The sequence below is a fragment of the Sarcophilus harrisii genome, chromosome 4, assembly GCF_902635505.1.
Source record: "Sarcophilus harrisii chromosome 4, mSarHar1.11, whole genome shotgun sequence".
NCBI classification, from domain to species: Eukaryota; Metazoa; Chordata; class Mammalia; order Dasyuromorphia; family Dasyuridae; genus Sarcophilus; species Sarcophilus harrisii.
Window position 1 is genome coordinate 278254964 of NC_045429.1, and position 16846 is coordinate 278271809.

Below are 16846 nucleotides of genomic sequence, written 5' to 3' on the forward strand. Positions count from 1 at the left end.
TTTCAACAATGCCTTTTGTCAGCTCACAGTCCCCTCAGGAGCTCTGAAAGCCAACCAACAGGGCCTTCAATCCTTACAGAAAAATGAGGCCATCAGAACTGTATAGCAAAGGGAAACTAGGAGGCCAAAAGAAGCCACAAAACCCAAGGGCCCAGGAAGTTAATCCATCATGAAGGAGAAGCTGTGTGAGGGAGCAGCAACAGCAGCCATGGTAATGACCAGACAGACATATGGATGACCATGGCCAGTAAATTAGAATCGGCCTTGCAGTGGGGGATAGCTGCAGGTCAGGGAAGTCACCCATGGTTTTGGCAGTTCAGGCCCAACACACACATACTTGCTCTGCCTTCCTCCACTGCCGCAGCGTGGAGACATAGGACAGAAACAGGGGAGGGAGATGGGAGGCTGGAGGGAGGCCACAGCAAAGCAACTAAAATGATGAAGGGACTCAAGCAGCAAGGAGGCAAGATTAAACCAATTAAATATGCAAAACAATGAGGAAAAGAGAAGCTCAGAAGAACTGAAGGCTGTGAAACATTAAGGAGGGACCCTGGGTTTAGAAAAGGGGGGGGGGGTCAGCAGGATGGAGCCTAGGGAAGTGCAGAGAGGTACTCTGAGAGGAAAAACCACTAAATAACTTGGCTAGTCATCATGTCTGACTTGGTCCTAAAGGGATAGGGAAGAGCCATGTTACAGAGCAGTCCAGGGGCTAGAGGCAGAGTGGGAGGCTGGGGGAATGGGTCAGTGAAACCCTTCTTCCCTGCCCTCCTTCCAGAGTCTAAAGTGACATTAATTAGTCTGCTGCTTCTGCTATTTTAGTCTCACAGACAGATCTTGAATTGTAGATATGCTACCAACTGGCCAGCTGTGTGATTTATGTAACTGAGCAAGGCAGGTCCTTCCACCTCGGCCTTGTCAGGAAGAGAATCAAATCCTCCCCACCAGCTCTACTTTTACAGAGAGCAACATGACAATACCAGATTGGACCTTCCAATGGGAGTCCTAGTCTCCAGCATGTTAAGAGCCGCTTGATTTTAAAGCTCTGTCACTTCCCTTTTTTTTTTTTTTTTTTTTTTTAAGACAGCTCCTTTGGTATCACCTCAAAGCCCAGATAGTCTTCAACCAAGTCAGTCAATTCCCATGCTACAAAACTACAATTCCCATGCTCCAAAAGCACAAGCTGTCAACCTTCAGTACAAAATTACACGGGTTTTAAAAATATCTTTTTCCTTTAATGATCCAAGGCGCCATGAGACACATACACACACCCCTAACCCTGTATTGGATGAAAATAAACTACCTTTGTAGGAAGGGCTACTACTAAAAATGCAGGATAGAGGAAGACTGTTGGTCCACCCCATGGACACAGTGGAGACATTTCCCCCACCCCCCTGCAACTTTCTGCCTATCATCATAGAAACAAGCCCCAACAAAGGGAATCTTGACTTCTGGCCCTCCAGCCTGGACCCAGGGAAGGCAGAGGGAACTATATTATCAGTTCTGAGCAATGATGTTTTTCTCATCAAATAGACATGCTTCCTTCTTCCACTGAGGACCTAGGGTCTCTAACCCCTATGTTAGGAGAAAACATGGAAGCAAGTTGTATCTTTTCTTTGGGGGGGGAACCAGGGGAAGGGGATGATCTCAGGCCTGAGAAACTCCACTCAAAGCCTTCAGCATCTTCTCTTTGGCAACACATAGAGACCTAGATCAAGCCCCCATGCTGAGCATCAAATTATGGCAGGAGAGTATCCCATAGAGACTTCTACGGGCCTGATCCCTTCATTCACGTTAAAAGATATTCTTCCAAAGTATAAGTAGAACCACTGTTTCTTGGACAAGATGGCTGGGCAACATTTGGCAGCTACTTCAATTTTTAAGAGCTGTCTTACTCAGTTTGGACTGGAAGTAAGGAAGGAGTAGGAGGCAGTTGTAGAAAGAAGGCTCTGGATACTCTAATGGATATTCACATTGAGGTGGGGGGAAAAAAAAAGGAAAAAATATGTCAGCGATCAGGTTCTAAGGGCTGTCAAGGGAAAGGGGTAGATATAAGGACTTTTGTGTCTAACAGTCATAGTCTTTCTTCCTCTGCCCATCACCCTCCCCGAGTAGCTCAGCTACTTGGTAGAAAGTGAAGGACTCCCAGAAAAACCCAAACAGGAGGCCATGATCAGAGAAAGAGACGTGCAATAAACTCCAGGAGCTCTGAGGCTTCAGCAATATCTCATCAGGCTCCTTAAAAATCCACCTCTGCCCCCAAGCCAGCCAACATACCCAGGAACTGACCCTTTAATGATCCAAACATTCTAGGTCATACCACCCCTGGACAAGAAAGTTCCCATCATGTCCTCCTGGAGATGGGAATTGAAAGGGCTGCACCAGGAGCAAAACCAATGCCAACTTCCTTAGCTCCTCCCTAATACTCACAAGTGTTCTAGGGGAAGGGAAGGATATAACCCAGGATAAGCAGGGGTGAAAGGGTCATAGACCCTGTCCTTGATGTGCACTGAATGCCACTCTCTCCTCTAAGGAGGAAGAGACCTGTCTTATCTGCTGACTGTTATCTTGCTCCAAACAGAACAATCAGCCCCCTCCCTCCTTCCTCAGACAGTAGCCAAGGGTCCTCAGGGGTGGCCATGATCTCCTGGGCTGGATCCTCAGACACTGTGTACCCGAATGAAGGAGAGGATGTCATCCTTAGACAATTCCTCAGGATTCTGGCACTTCTGAGAGTCATGTACTCGGACACCATCGCCCCACTTCCAGAAGAGGCGTCCATAGTAGCAGATGCTGGGGTAAGAGAAGAGAGATGAGAAAAGAGATCATTGGGCTGGGATGGGGAATAGGATAAGACTAATGAGGGTTAGGAAAGAAGGAAGAGCCATCCTGATTTGGCATGTAGTCAAAAAGGAGACCTTGCTGTAAAAAAAGCCATGGGACCCATTAATATCTTGGAGAGAAAAATAGAACTAGGGACCAGACACCAGAGAGCAATGATAGATGGCTAGATTGAAGGCAGAGGGAAAAGAACCCCCTTCAACAAAGGGTGGGACTGGGACTGAACAAATCTCTCAAGATTTGTTCAAATGACAGCTTTGGGAGCTAAAGGAGCAGACCTTGTACCAAAAGATTGGTCCATGGTTATGTCTAGTTACCAGGCAAGGCCTAGAGGGCGGGAGACCTGGAGGAGAAAGTCCCTCTATTTTCCTCTAGAGTCTATCCCATCCCCTCTCTCTCTCTTGCCTTCTTTACATAGTGAGCTCCTTGAGAGCAAGAACTAGACTTTTTTTGGCTTTTCTTTGTAAAACCTGTGGTTAGACAGTGCCTGGCACTTAACTAAATGCTTCCTGATCAATTGAGGCCAAAAGGCTAATTTAACCCCATTTCCTTCCTTCTAAAGGCCTCAGGGGAAAGGATCTCCCTATGTACATCCTAGAATCTAATGAGGAAAGGAAAGAAATAAATATAGGAGTGGCAAGCTCTCCTCAGTAGTTGCTTGAGCCATGGCATCAAGTGAACAAAGGGCAGAGTACCTGGCAGAGGTAGAAGTGACACACATGGAAAGGAAGGGAAATCAAGGAAAGAATATAAGGAAGATGGAGATCATTACTTACTGAAATGGAGCGATGGCATCCAGAGGCATTTTATAGGTAGAAAATCCTGTTGTCTTGTTGAAGAAAAACTTCCTCTTACAGCTTTTGCTGAATGCCATGGTCCAGGGTTCTAAGCATAAAGAGGACAAGCTAAACCTAGGTGTCAATGTAGATGACAGAATCGATTCCTTGGATTGCTTGCCAGATTCTGTCAGAGAATTATAGACTGACGTTTCATAGTTTTGTGAGGCCTAATTTATCTTAATTCTATTTTGACCCTGGTTAAAGTTTGGTCTCAGAAATGTTATTTTGAGCAATGTCTTCATACCAGCCAAGAGATATAATAAGCAGGCCTGTGGTCTATCAATCAGGATAAGACTGCTCCCTTTCAAAGTAGAAAAATTACAAGGTTTTCAGGAAAGTTCTTTATGACTTTTTTTTAACTTTCTCCAAATCTTCCCACTACTCCTATAGCTTTAACTTGTGCCCAGTTTAGTATTCATGTGTGCCCAGACACTTGTTAAGGTTTCACAAATATTCTGGGGAGCAGTCTACTAACAATCAGGCAGTATCCCCACCCTCAGTTCTCATTCACCTCCCTTTCTCTCCCAGGGAACAGCCCAAAAGATGATAGCTAATAGCTTCACCTCACCACCATCCCTAAGTGGTACCAGAAAAAATACTAAGACATTTCCTTGTTATTAACAACAAAACCAAGCTAATAATAATAGTGATGACAATTATGTCAGGACCATTTCTATTTTTGTGGAATCTCAGGCAATGACACTATGTTGTGGGATCCCAGAAGAAAAAGGGAAATAATAAGTGGATTCAAATGGGACAGAGGGGGGGAGGGGTCTAGAAATTGGGACTTAGAACTACTGAAGCTGCCTCCCAACATTTTCTCCCAAAGCCCAGAGGGAATAATGAAGGAAATGATCCAGCCAAGGAACAGGATAAGGTCAGTCAGGAGGAGGGCAATATGACATTAACAGATACTTTTCCTACTGACAGTCTGGGTGGTCATTACAGCTTCATCTACTTATGGATCACAGAAAGCACATCAATCTGTACCCAGAACTTGAGAAGCAACAGTGAGAATAAAGTTTCCCAAGGAGATGGGAAATAATATGGGAGGAGGAAAGACAGGGAAAACTCACCATTCGTAGTCCTGACAATGTAAAGGCCAGTGGGCACAAAATGTCTATCATCCCGTCCGGTGTAGCTTAGTCGCAGCATATTATGTGATCCCTTGATGACCTTCATTTCTAACCTGAATTCTCACAGAGATATAGGGAAGGAAGTACATGATAGGAAAAACAAATATTTCCTATTATGTGCCTAAATCTTGGCTATTACAGACAAAACTATCAGAGCAATCACTTCAACCAGAGCCAGAACCATGAACTGCCATGGAACAAGAGACCTATTCTTAACCTTAAGCTTAAGGTCACTAGAGACCACACTCATTTCCAGGCAGACATTATTAATATGACTATTGTGCTATAAGCAATAACATTTATAGAGTGAAAAATAAAAGTCTGAGCTATGGAACTCTGGACTAGGAAGGCCATGACTTTAACATCTATCCAGGGTGGTTCACTTCACATGGAGAAAAAATGTGCCAAAGCCACAAATCATACTTTAGATTCTCCAGTCATCTTGCATATATGTATGCCCTGAGCCATGAGACCATTAAAACCCATATCAATAATATTCCCTAGCTTTATGGTTCTCAAAATGCTTTCATTTCATTATCTCAATGGATTCTCATTGCACTCTTGTGAGCTGGATAGCATATATTGTTATCCCCATCTGACAAATGAGGAAGCTTAAGCGCATAGAGGTAAGAGACTCCATAATCTGTCTTGGCCTCTTCCACTTCTGATGATGTAAGATTCCTCAATCCTAGCATGGCATAGTTGGGGAATAACTGGATAAAGGGTGATATATGAAGATAATCAATATTATTCTATTAAAAAATGATAAACAAGCTGATTACAGAAAGGCCTGGAAAGATTTGCATGAACTGATGTTGAGCAAAACAAGAAGAACCAGGAATACATTGTACACAATAACTGCAAGAATGTTTGATGATCAATTATAAAAGACTTGGTTCTTCTCAGGGGTTCAATAATCCAAAGCAATCCCTATAGATTTTGGATCGAAAATACCATCTGCATCCAGAAAAAGAACTATGGAGATTGAATGTAAATAAAACATGACATGTTCATTATTTTTTGTTTTTTTTCCTTTCGTGGTATTTCAATTTTCCTCTGATTTTTTTCTCCCAACATGATTCATAAAGCAATGTGTATTAAAAAAAAATAATAAAATGGAAGAAAAATTTTTTCTACTGAGTTCAGGGTTGTTTGCAACAAAAATCTAAAAACCTGAAAGGTTCACTAAATGCTATTTTTTTAATGCAAAATAATTTTGACAACTATAATACTTTCAGCCCCAACCCTAATTCTTTTGATTAACCATATATAGCATTCCAGGACCCACATTCTTTTATTAAAACTGCTAATAAATTGTATACAATTCTGATAGCTCCAGCATATTTGAATTGGCTTTTTGTTTCTTTGTTTGTTTGATTCTTACAAAATTTTCTCTTTGAACTGGAAGTTTTGAAACTTTGCAATAATGTTCCTCTTTCCTTGTAGGATCTCTTTTAGTTGGTGACAGATGGACTTTTTTCTATTTCTACTTTCCCCTCTTGTTCTAACACTTAAGGGCAATTTTCTTGGATTATTTCTTGTATTATTGTGTCAAGGTTCTTTTTTTTTTTTTTTTTTTTTTGGCTTTATCTTTCAGGTAGTCCATTTATTTTCATGTTTTTTTGATCTGTTGTTTTTCTTATAAAACATATCACATTATCTTCTGTTTTTTCATTCTTTATATTTTGTTTTGTTATTTCTTGGTCTCATAGCTTCACTGGCTACCCCTTCTCAATTCTAACTTTCACAGTAATTTTCTTCTTTTTAAGACTCTAGATGTCTTTTTCTAGTTGGTTGACATTGTTTTCATAGTCATTTTGTTTTTCTTGAATGGCTGTTATTTTTTATTTTTTAGCTTTAAAAAAAATCTCTCTGATTTTATGTTTAAAATCTTTTTTGAGTTCTACAAATTTTTTTCTGGGCAAGTAACCATTTAATGTTACTATTTGGGGTTAAGAGACAATTGTTTTCACTTTGGTATCTTCCTCTGAAGATGAACAACAGTAGTCCCTATTCATAATAACTTTCTGTGATTGGATTCTTTCTCTTTTGCCTGATCATTTATAAAACAAACAAAAAATCTTGTTATTGTAATCACCTGTATTCCCAAGAAGGGGAATGGCGCTTCTGTAGCCAGAAGCACAAGTCTTCCTTTGGTTCTTCCCTTTGGCCTTGATTCCCCAAAACAAGACTTCACCCTCCTGTAAGTGCCTGAAGCCAGTAGCTTTCCTGCTCCATTGTTCCTGTAGTCACTAGGTGTTCTGGTAACTTTTTGTCCAGGGCTACATCTTATCATCACAGTGGGACCTAGTGTTCCTTATCGATAGAAGTTCTCTCAGTCTTCCCTGACTTAGATTCCTGACTGTCTAGCAGGTGAAAATTCCTATAGTTGGGGATGTGGCTATCTCGGATTCCTGACAGCCCCAGGTATCCCAGCACTGTTTAATCTAGCCCGAAGATATTTCCACTTTACACCAGGTAATCCTACATCCTAAAGTCTTTCTTCACCTTCTTCTCTGGTTATGCCAGGAAGACCTTTGTTCTACACTTTTTTTTTAAAGATAGAATTATCATTTTTATTACACTGGCGTGGCCTATCCATGAGCAAATGATAATTTTTTTTTCTTTTCTTATACATGTACAACACATATACACATATTATGTGTATGTAAAATTGTTCTACATATCTATTTATCATTTCTTACTTGAATGCTGATAGAATTTTTCTTCATATGTCCTTTATAGTTAATTTGGGTATGTATAATAACTTATTTGCTCAGTCATATTTTAAACTTAAAATATAGTACTTAAAATATTGCTGTTTCTCTATATAATGTTTTCTTGGTTCTGCTTATTTCATTCTTCATTACTTTATGCAAGTCTTTGTTTTTCTAAAATCACTGAGCCTGGCATTGCAAACATAGCACAAATTTGTGTCCTGCTGGAACAGATAAGGAGCCCATTCTAGCTATGTGACCCAACATTTTTACATGTATGAGTGCTGCTGCTCTATGAGTTTGAACACATTACTAGTGAGGACGAGTACAATGCGTAACTAACATGAATGACCACCAGGAACTCACAGGCTTCCCTTCTATTTAACATAACCTAAGGTAATGTTATTGTTAAACAGTTAATAGCCAAATGACAGCTTAAGTGAAAGAAATGAGCCCCAGATCCGCAGCCCACCATGGCCTCCAGCTCATATGCTTACATGTCTAGACATATGCACATGTGCAGACCCACACAGATGCATTCACATGGATTGCACCATTACAGGGGGATAAAAAGGAAGCAACTCAATTTCTCCTGACCCATCAAGGGCTGGAATTTTGTGTTTTATCCAGTTTGTCATTTTGCTTTGCACAGGGAAAATTACAATAAGCCTCTGAGGCTGCCTGAGGCCCAATAGTCCCACTCACCATCTGACAATAAACTGAATCAGTCCTCAGCCATAGTGTGAGAGACATAAATAAATGTAATAGAAGCCTTCACCTGTAGAAATATTCTACGCCTTCCTAATTCCTTGCCTACTCTGCTCCCCTGCAAGTCTGGCCTGGTATATCTCCTACCCTAGGAACCACCAAAATTACCTGGGATTAATCCCAAGAACCTGGATTCTCCCAAGCAATGAATATCCTGGTTTACTGAGATGCAAAAGGTTGTTGTTTATCTTTGGTTGTTTCTAATTTACTCACCTGACAAAAATTTTCTCCATGTCTTCTAGTCTGTACACCTCCTTTACCCTGTGGAGAAATAGAAAAGGAATGAGACAAGGGCCCTAAGAACTGAAGTTCCCAACTTTGATGGGTATCACTCTGCCCATCTGACTGAGCAGCAGAGAGCAGGTTTGACATCTGAGTCTTATCCTTCTATCTCCGACTCTTTCTTCTTTCCTTTTTTTCCCTTTGAATGGGAAACTTCCCAATCTACCTCACAGCTCCTCTATGGATCTTTCCCTTCATAGGTCCTCCAGGGGTCAGAGCTGGTCAATCCTAAACCTGACCAATGGAAGTTAACAAGATGATGCCATGATGGTAATTGGGCAGGAAAGAGATCAAACAAACAAACAAAAAAAAAGATCAAATAATCCCAAGTCTATCTGTTTAGTCTGGTCTGTACTTATATACCCCAAATTACCTTAAATGAACAAAGTTTAATGCTAGAAGAAAATCCCTATCTAGACAAGTTAGAAGTCTGTCAAATGGATAGTGACGTATAAACCCAGCCCAGTCAATTCCCTAATGTAGTGTACTTTATTTCCCCATGAGCCCCCAAGAAAATATCTGGAATGCTGGAAAATTTCCCTCAGAACCGGACTGCTTGACACCCTTGTATAGTCTAAAATCCTACTTTTAGTGATTCATTCCTTGCAGTTAAAATTTGTTCTTTCCTTCCCTCCCTTACACTACTCTAAGCATTCCTTAGTTCTAAAGTGAGCATTTCTGAACCTGGGTATGTACACCCTCTGCCCCAAAATTATTCCTCAATTTTTCATTAAAAATTGTCATTCCCTCAGTAGCCTCCTATCCAACAGTCTCCAATGGTTGGGGAAAAAACCCACTAATATAAATTATAACTGATGTTTTGTGTATTATTCTATTATTCATGCCAGAGGTATTTGCATTGTTCAAAGGAGCAGAGTCCATAGGAGGGCTACCTTTGCCTAGATAGCAGCACTGGCAGTCACACACACACCTGATGGGGTTCATGTCAGGCCTACTGGGTTTAGAAACGGCTTTTACAAACTTCTCAGCAAGCTGAATCCTACAACAAAAAGAGACAAGCAAAAGTCAGGCCTCAAGAAGCAACAATCAGCTGGAAGTCAGAAGATCTAGCTTCAAATTCCAGTCCTGCCACCTATTAGCTGTAATATTTCTGGGTTTTTAGTTTTCTTATCTGTGAAAAGAAAATTGCTAGACAATCTATAAAGTCTCTTCCAACTCTAAATCTAGGAACCTTTACTGCTACTAGTCTATTCAGCCAACAAGCATTTAGGAATCACTTAGCAAGAGCCAGGAATATACTAAGCACCAATGTGAGGCCTTAGTTCTGAATCACCAGCAAGACTATTACATCCTAGAGCATAGCCAAGCTCAAATACATATCCCTCTAGGTTTTCAATCAGCTTATCTCATCTGACTGCTGTCTTAACCCTAGATCTAAACTCTTTTTGCATATTTCTTGTGTTTTCATGAGGATTTTTTTTAAGTTCTTAATGCTTTTTTTTTTTTTTTTGACATCACCCTCTCCCTTCTCTATCATTCTCTCCTCTCTATAGTAGAGCCATCCCTTGAAAACAGTTTCTCACTCTCCAATCAGAACATGAAGCTGTCTGAGAGCTAAATGATCCTTTAATCTCCACTGTGCTCCCTAGCCCTTTGACAAAAAACATACCTGTTCTATTGTATTAACTAACTGGGTTATACTGTACTATACCTGTATAATACATCCTCTTTAGATAAATACTCTATTTCTAAGAGTCATGTCTGATTTTCTGTGACCCCTTTTGGGGTTTTCTTGGCAAAGTGGTCTGCCATTTCCTTCTCCAATTCATTTTATAAATGAAGAAACTGAGGCAGACAGGGTGAAGTAACTTGGCCAGCGTCACAGTCATTAAATGTCTGAGGCCAGATTTGAATTCTAGAGGATGAGTCTTCCTGATTCCAGATCCACTACTCTATCTACTATGCTATCTGACTGCCTGTATAATACATCCTCTTCAGGTGAATATTGTTTACCTATAAGTCATCTCCTCTCAATCCTAGCACCAATGTCTCCACTGATTTGAGTGATTGTGGCAACACACAGAACGAGATGGTCTCTATAATAACCAGGTCCAAGCCTCAGTAGACTCTAGCTGAGGAGAAAGCTGGAATTACATCTAGAGCCTACCTACTACCAGTGGGGAAAAAGCTCCTTAACACCATTTAATAGTGGAGACTAGAGATGAAAAACTGAGGAAAAGACCATTGATGCCATGGCAAAGCTTCCAAAGGGGTCAAGCTGGAATCTGGCTTTCCAAGCCCATACCACTGACAATCTCCTCCTCCCAAGGCCCTGACCATACCGTTGGTTAAAATGCTGCTCCCGAATATCGTGGCCATTCAGCACCAGTGCATCAAGGATGTGGATCGCGCTGATCTTCCGCTGAGCCTTGCCCTTCACAAAACATAAGGTTTCAAAAGGAGAGGATTTCTGTCTTTTTCTATTTTGCATTAATTCACACAATGGCAGGAGGTTGGATAAGAGGCAGTGGGACACAATGCATTAGCACAGGAGTTGATTGTATAAAATTATATGTCTTTCTTATTCAAGGATGTGCTTGCTGATAATGACTATTCTATTTGAAGGCTGGGCAGATATAACTCAAGATACTAATAAAGAAACCGGGGTCCTTTCTATCATGCCCATACCTGTTACCAGATGAAAATAAAATGAAGGGGAAGAGAGAAGGCCGAAGCTAGCCCAAGCCAGGTGATATCAATGAACCTAAAACCAGCACTAACCTCGCCTTTCAGTTCATGAACAATTTCCACTGAGAGCAGTGTGTCCCGGGGCAGCTCTGTCTTGAGGTCCAGTTTTGTCCAGCGGTCTGACTGGCGGCCATCCCACGTGTAGATCTGGGATTTCTGCAAAGAGGGAGGACTGTGTCAGGAGGGCACAAGAGAAAAGCAGGGCCTAGTGAAGATTAATCCTCAGTCAAGACTCCTAGTTAATATTGCATTCCATGTGTTTAAGTGTGTATTTTCTTCCTGACAGTTCATGGTATGTGTTGCCAAGGTTTTGCAAGGGTTAATGTTGAAAAATTATCTATGCATTTGGATTATAGCCAAGCTATAATTTTAGCTATCCAGCTAAAATGAGCATTATCTTTCAGAAAAGAAGATGGACATTCAAGATATAGGTGAATTTCACCTATTTCTAATGAAAAGAGCAGAACTGAACAAAAAAAATTGATTTTCAAACACAGGAAAGAACTCTTGAGAACTATATTTCTGTTATGGGTATACTTAGAGAATGCAGGTATAATTTGATTTTATTATTATAATATGAAAAATAAACTAGAGGTGGGAAGAGGATCATACTGGAAAAAGAGGAAAAAGTAAGCAAAATAAGGGAAATTACATTTCATGAAAAAAAAACCTATTATAAATGAGGGAAAGAAGGGAGGAGAATGAGACATTGTGTGAATCTCACTCTCATCAGATTTGGCTCAAAGAGAGAATATCAGATATAATTTGGTTTCACAGAGAAACTTATCATATAGGGAAGTGGGAGGGGAAAGGGGAAAAGAAAAGACTAATAAGAAGGGAAAACAGAAGTATTAGGGGAAAGGTACAAAAAAGGGAGAGGGGCTCTAAAATGGGAGGGCTGTTTGAGGGAGGTGGTCATCAAAAGCAAAATACTGGGGAGGAAGGAAGGGGGAAAGGAAAGAGAAAAGCATAACTTAAGGTAAAAAAAGATGGCAGGAAATACAGAATTAGTTATTTTAACTGTGAATGTGACTGGGATGAACTCTCCTATAAAATGGAAGCGGCTAACATACTGGATTAAAAGCCAGAATCCTACAATATATTGTTTACAAGAAACACATTTAAAGCATAGTGATATATACAGAGTGAAGATAAAGGGTTGGAGCAGAATCTATTATGCTTCAGGTGAAGTAAAAAAAGCAGGGGTAGCAATCCTGATCTCAGATCAAGTAAAAGCAAAGATCTAATTAAAAGAGATAAAGAAGGAAATTATATTTTACTAAAGGGTACCATAGATATTGAAGCAATATCAATACTAAAGATATATGCACCAAGTGGTAAAGCATCCAAATTCCTAGAGCAGAAGTTAAGAGAGATGCAAGAAGAAATAAAATAGCAAAACTATACTAGTGGGGAATCTCAACCTTGCTCTCTCAAAACTAGGTAAATCGAACCACAAAAATAAATAAAAAAGTTAAGGAGGTAAAAAAAAATGTTAAAAAAGTTAAGTATGACAGATCTTTGGAGAAAATTGAATGGAGACAGAAAGTTTACTTTTTTCTCAGCAGTTTATGAAACTTATAAAAAAATTGACCATGTATTAGGGCATAAAAGCCTCAAAATCAAATACAGAAAGGCAGAAATAGTAAATGCATTTTTTTCAGATCATGATGCAATAAAAATCATATGCAATATAAGGCCAGGAGAAAACAGATCAAAAAGTAATTGGAAATTAAATAATCTAATCCTAAAGAATGAATGGGTAAAACAACAAATCATAGACATACTCAACAACTTCATCCAAGAGAATGACAATAATGAGAGAACATACCAAAATTTGTGGGATGTAATCAAAGCGGTTATAAAGAGAAATTTTATATCTCTAGATGCTTACTTGCATACAATAAAGAAAAGATCAATGAATTGGGCTTACAACTAAAAAAGCTAGAAAAAGAAATTAAAAACCCTTAATTAAATACCAAATTTGAAATTCTGAAAATAAAAGGGGAGATTACTAAAATTGAAAGTAAGAAAATTACTGAATTAATAAATGTAGTATTCTCTCTAAAATGTAATGTTCTCTGTTGAGGTTTTCTTGGGGTCTCTGGAGACAGCCTTTTTTTCAATTCAGTAATCACCACAAGTGCAGCCAGGTGTTAAGGTCCAAATCCTTTATTGTCTCTTTCAAAGTCTTGTCTCCTTTCCTGGGCCTGGTTAGCTTTCTTAGAGGCCTATCTCTCTCCTTGATTCTGAGAGCTTGAACTTCTGCCTCTTTCTCTGCCCTCTGAATCTCTTTGAATCCAAAAGTTTGTGCTTCAGCCTGTAGCTACCACAAAGGTGGACAATGAAATGAATCTGTCTCAGCCTCCGAAGCTTCTAGTGCACTTGTCCTCTGTCCCTGAGAGCTTCTCGCATCCTCTACACTGAGTATATACCAATCATTATTATCACTAGGAAACCATTATTTGTTGTAGGAGTAAATCAATGCTAAACTAGATTTAACCACTGTCTCCTCAATTCCACTTAGTACCTCGTTTCAAATTCTGGTCCATAACATCTCCTTGTAGGATTAAATCAATCATACTGAACCATGCTAAATTAGATAACTATTGTCTCTATCAGTTCCACTGACTTAGTATCTTGTAAGAATCCTTTGTTTCAAGTTCAGAGTTCTGGCCCATAACAAATAAATACAACTAAGAGATAGTTTTATGAAAACAACAACAACAACAACAACAACAAAACAGATAAACCTTTAGTTAATTTGAGTAAGAAAAAGGAAAGAAGAAAATCAAACTGTTAGTCTCAAAAATGAAAAGGAAGAACCTTCCACCAAAGAAGAGAAAATTAGAGAAATAATTAGGAAATATTTTGTCCAACTATATGTCAAAATTTGATCATCAAAATGAAATGGAAATATTTACAAAAATATTGACTGCCCAGGTTAACAGAAGAGGAAAAATTATCCATGCATACATTTTGAAAATAAAAAGCTTTTAAAAAAAATGTTATGTGTTGCAGTGGGAAGAGGGGGAATGTGGAAGGAAAGAAATTTTTTGCAGAAGTATATTTAAATGGCATGGCAGCTCCTCTCTTGACAGTCTCAGGAGCAGAAGAGAAATAGATTTTTTACTGTTTTTTTGGCAGGTGTCCATCCCAATCAATCAACAGCAGTCTGATAAATGGCTCTGGGGAGAGGAAAAGTTCACATGAAAAGAAAAGGAAGTGAGGCCCAAAAGAGAGAGAGGGAAAAAAAGGAACAGAAAAGATGGAGTAGTCAAAAAAGAATGAGAGCATGAATAAGCTCATGAAAAAGGACCTAAAAGGCAAGAAATCCATGAGTTGAGAGAAAATACAAGAAAATGAAGATATAGGAAAGATGTTAACCAACTAGGCAAAATGCCAATCTACAAAGCTGCTCCTTACGTCAGCTCAAGGTAAAAGGATGAGGCTTACACAGCAAAGGAAGGAAATAGGTAATGAAGTTGCATAGGACTGGCCTGATGACCACAATATTCAAATATCTTAGGAAAACTCAAAAGCATGAAAAAGGTTTCTAGAAGTCAGAGCAGCAACTTCAACAGAGATGAGGACAATTGTGAGTATGTTCAAAGAAAAGGTCAGGCTGTTTCACTTAAGCATCACAGAATGACAGCCAAAGCAGGCCAAAACACAGTTCATCTGCATTGTGTGTGCCTACAGTTTTTATTAGTATATAACTGATCACATTTATAATTTCCCTTTAATTTTCAATTATTATACTGTCCTTTTTTATCAATCTGGTTTTCTCTCTTTTTTTTTTTTTTAAAGCAGACTATGTTTATTTTATTTGCTTCTTTTCTCTCAAAAACACCAGGTCCTGGCTGTATTTATTAAATTTTTTTTTTATTTCAATTTTGATAATCTCTTCCATTTTCAAAAATTTTAATGTTGGGTTTTTTTTTTAATTTTGCTTTTCTTTTTTTAGTTACTTGCTCAATTCATTAATTTCTTCCTTCTCTCTTTCACTGATGAAGTTTTCAGAGATAAACTCCCTAAGGACTGCTTTATAGTTGCATCCCAAAGTTCTGTTATGATTTTCATTTTTGTCATTTACTTTGATGAAATACTCTATTGCTTTTTATCTGGGATTTCTGCAAAGAGGGAGGACTGTGTCAGGAGGGCACAAGAGAAAAGCAGGGCCTAGTGAAGATTAATCCTCAGTCAAGACTCCTAGTTAATATTGCATTCCATGTGTTTAAGTGTGTATTTTCTTCCTGACAGTTCATGGTATGTGTTGCCAAGGTTTTGCAAGGGTTAATGTTGAAAAATTATCTATGCATTTGGATTATAGCCAAGCTATAATTTTAGCTATCCAGCTAAAATGAGCATTATCTTTCAGAAAAGAAGATGGACATTCAAGATATAGGTGAATTTCACCTATTTCTAATGAAAAGAGCAGAACTGAACAAAAAAAATTGATTTTCAAACACAGGAAAGAACTCTTGAGAACTATATTTCTGTTATGGGTATACTTAGAGAATGCAGGTATAATTTGATTTTATTATTATAATATGAAAAATAAACTAGAGGTGGGAAGAGGATCATACTGGAAAAAGAGGAAAAAGGATTACAGGATATATACATGGGTAACTTTACAGGATTAACAATTGCCAAACCTCTTGTTCCAATTTTTCACCTCTTACCCCCCCCCCCACCTCCCCTAGATGGCAGGATGACCAGTAGATGTTAAATATATTAAAATATAACTTAGATACACAATAAGTATACATGACCAAAACATTATTTTGCTGTACAAAAAGAATCAGACTCTGTAAGGAAAAATCCTTTAATCCAGCAATGCATTAGGATTAAATAATTTGGTCTTTCATTAACTTTTAATCCTTTCTTCAAAGGTCTTTTTTTTGGAACACAATTTTTGTTGCACTATGATCAGTAAAAAAAATGTTTTTCTGTTTAAACCTGGTTCTGGGCCTGGTTAGCCCAGGTTCTGTTTAACCTGTTTTTCTGTATTTGTTTGTGAGGTTTTTATGCCCTAATTACATGGTCAGTTTGTACAAAGTACCGCACATAGCTGAGAAACACAAATACTCTTTTCTGTTTCCTTTGAATAATTAAAAAAAAAACTATCTTAAATTCTATTCAGATCTTTAACTTCTTTCTTGCTTCTCTGTTGGAATCCTAGTGTCAACTCAATAGAATTTTTACCTTGTTTCAAGTTGAGTTGACACTAGGATTCCAACACTTCTCATTTTGCCATTTTTCTCGGCCTTAAAAAGGCCACATTGAAGTAGTCCCCTATCACACTCTTACTATTACTACCTGCATTGTAATTAACTTTTCCTTTTAAGCATTTAGATGCTATGTCACTCAGTGTAGATATGTTAAATATGGATATGGATACTTGTTAACTATAGTGTGCTCCTACAAAAGTCAAATAGAGCTTCTGTGTTTATCTTTTAATTCGGTACATTTTGAGTGTTGTCTTGTCTGAGATCAAGAATGCTACCTTTGCTTTTTTTTAATACACTTGAGGCATAACAGATTTTGCTCCACC

General features: G+C 38.7%; 1 protein-coding gene across 12 annotated transcripts in view; it reads right to left on the bottom strand.

Moving 5' to 3' along the window:
- Window positions 1-1209: 1209 nt before the first annotated feature.
- CMTR1 (cap methyltransferase 1) overlaps window positions 1210-16846 on the bottom strand; it is a 175434-nt gene continuing 159797 nt past the window's right edge. For 11 of the 12 annotated variants that reach the window (XM_031964933.1, XM_031964932.1, XM_031964934.1 and 8 more), the window contains 7 exons: window positions 11323-11445; window positions 10884-10975; window positions 9512-9580; window positions 8512-8559; window positions 4754-4866; window positions 3615-3723; window positions 2652-2790 (listed from right to left, as the gene is read on the bottom strand). In XM_031964933.1, coding sequence (XP_031820793.1) covers window positions 2658-2790; window positions 3615-3723; window positions 4754-4866; window positions 8512-8559; window positions 9512-9580; window positions 10884-10975; window positions 11323-11445 — 687 coding nt within the window. In that variant the 3' untranslated portion in view covers window positions 2652-2657. Of the gene's footprint in view, window positions 2791-3614; window positions 3724-4753; window positions 4867-8511; window positions 8560-9511; window positions 9581-10883; window positions 10976-11322; window positions 11446-16846 lie in introns of all 12 variants that reach the window. The other variant, XM_031964931.1, reaches the window with a different exon arrangement.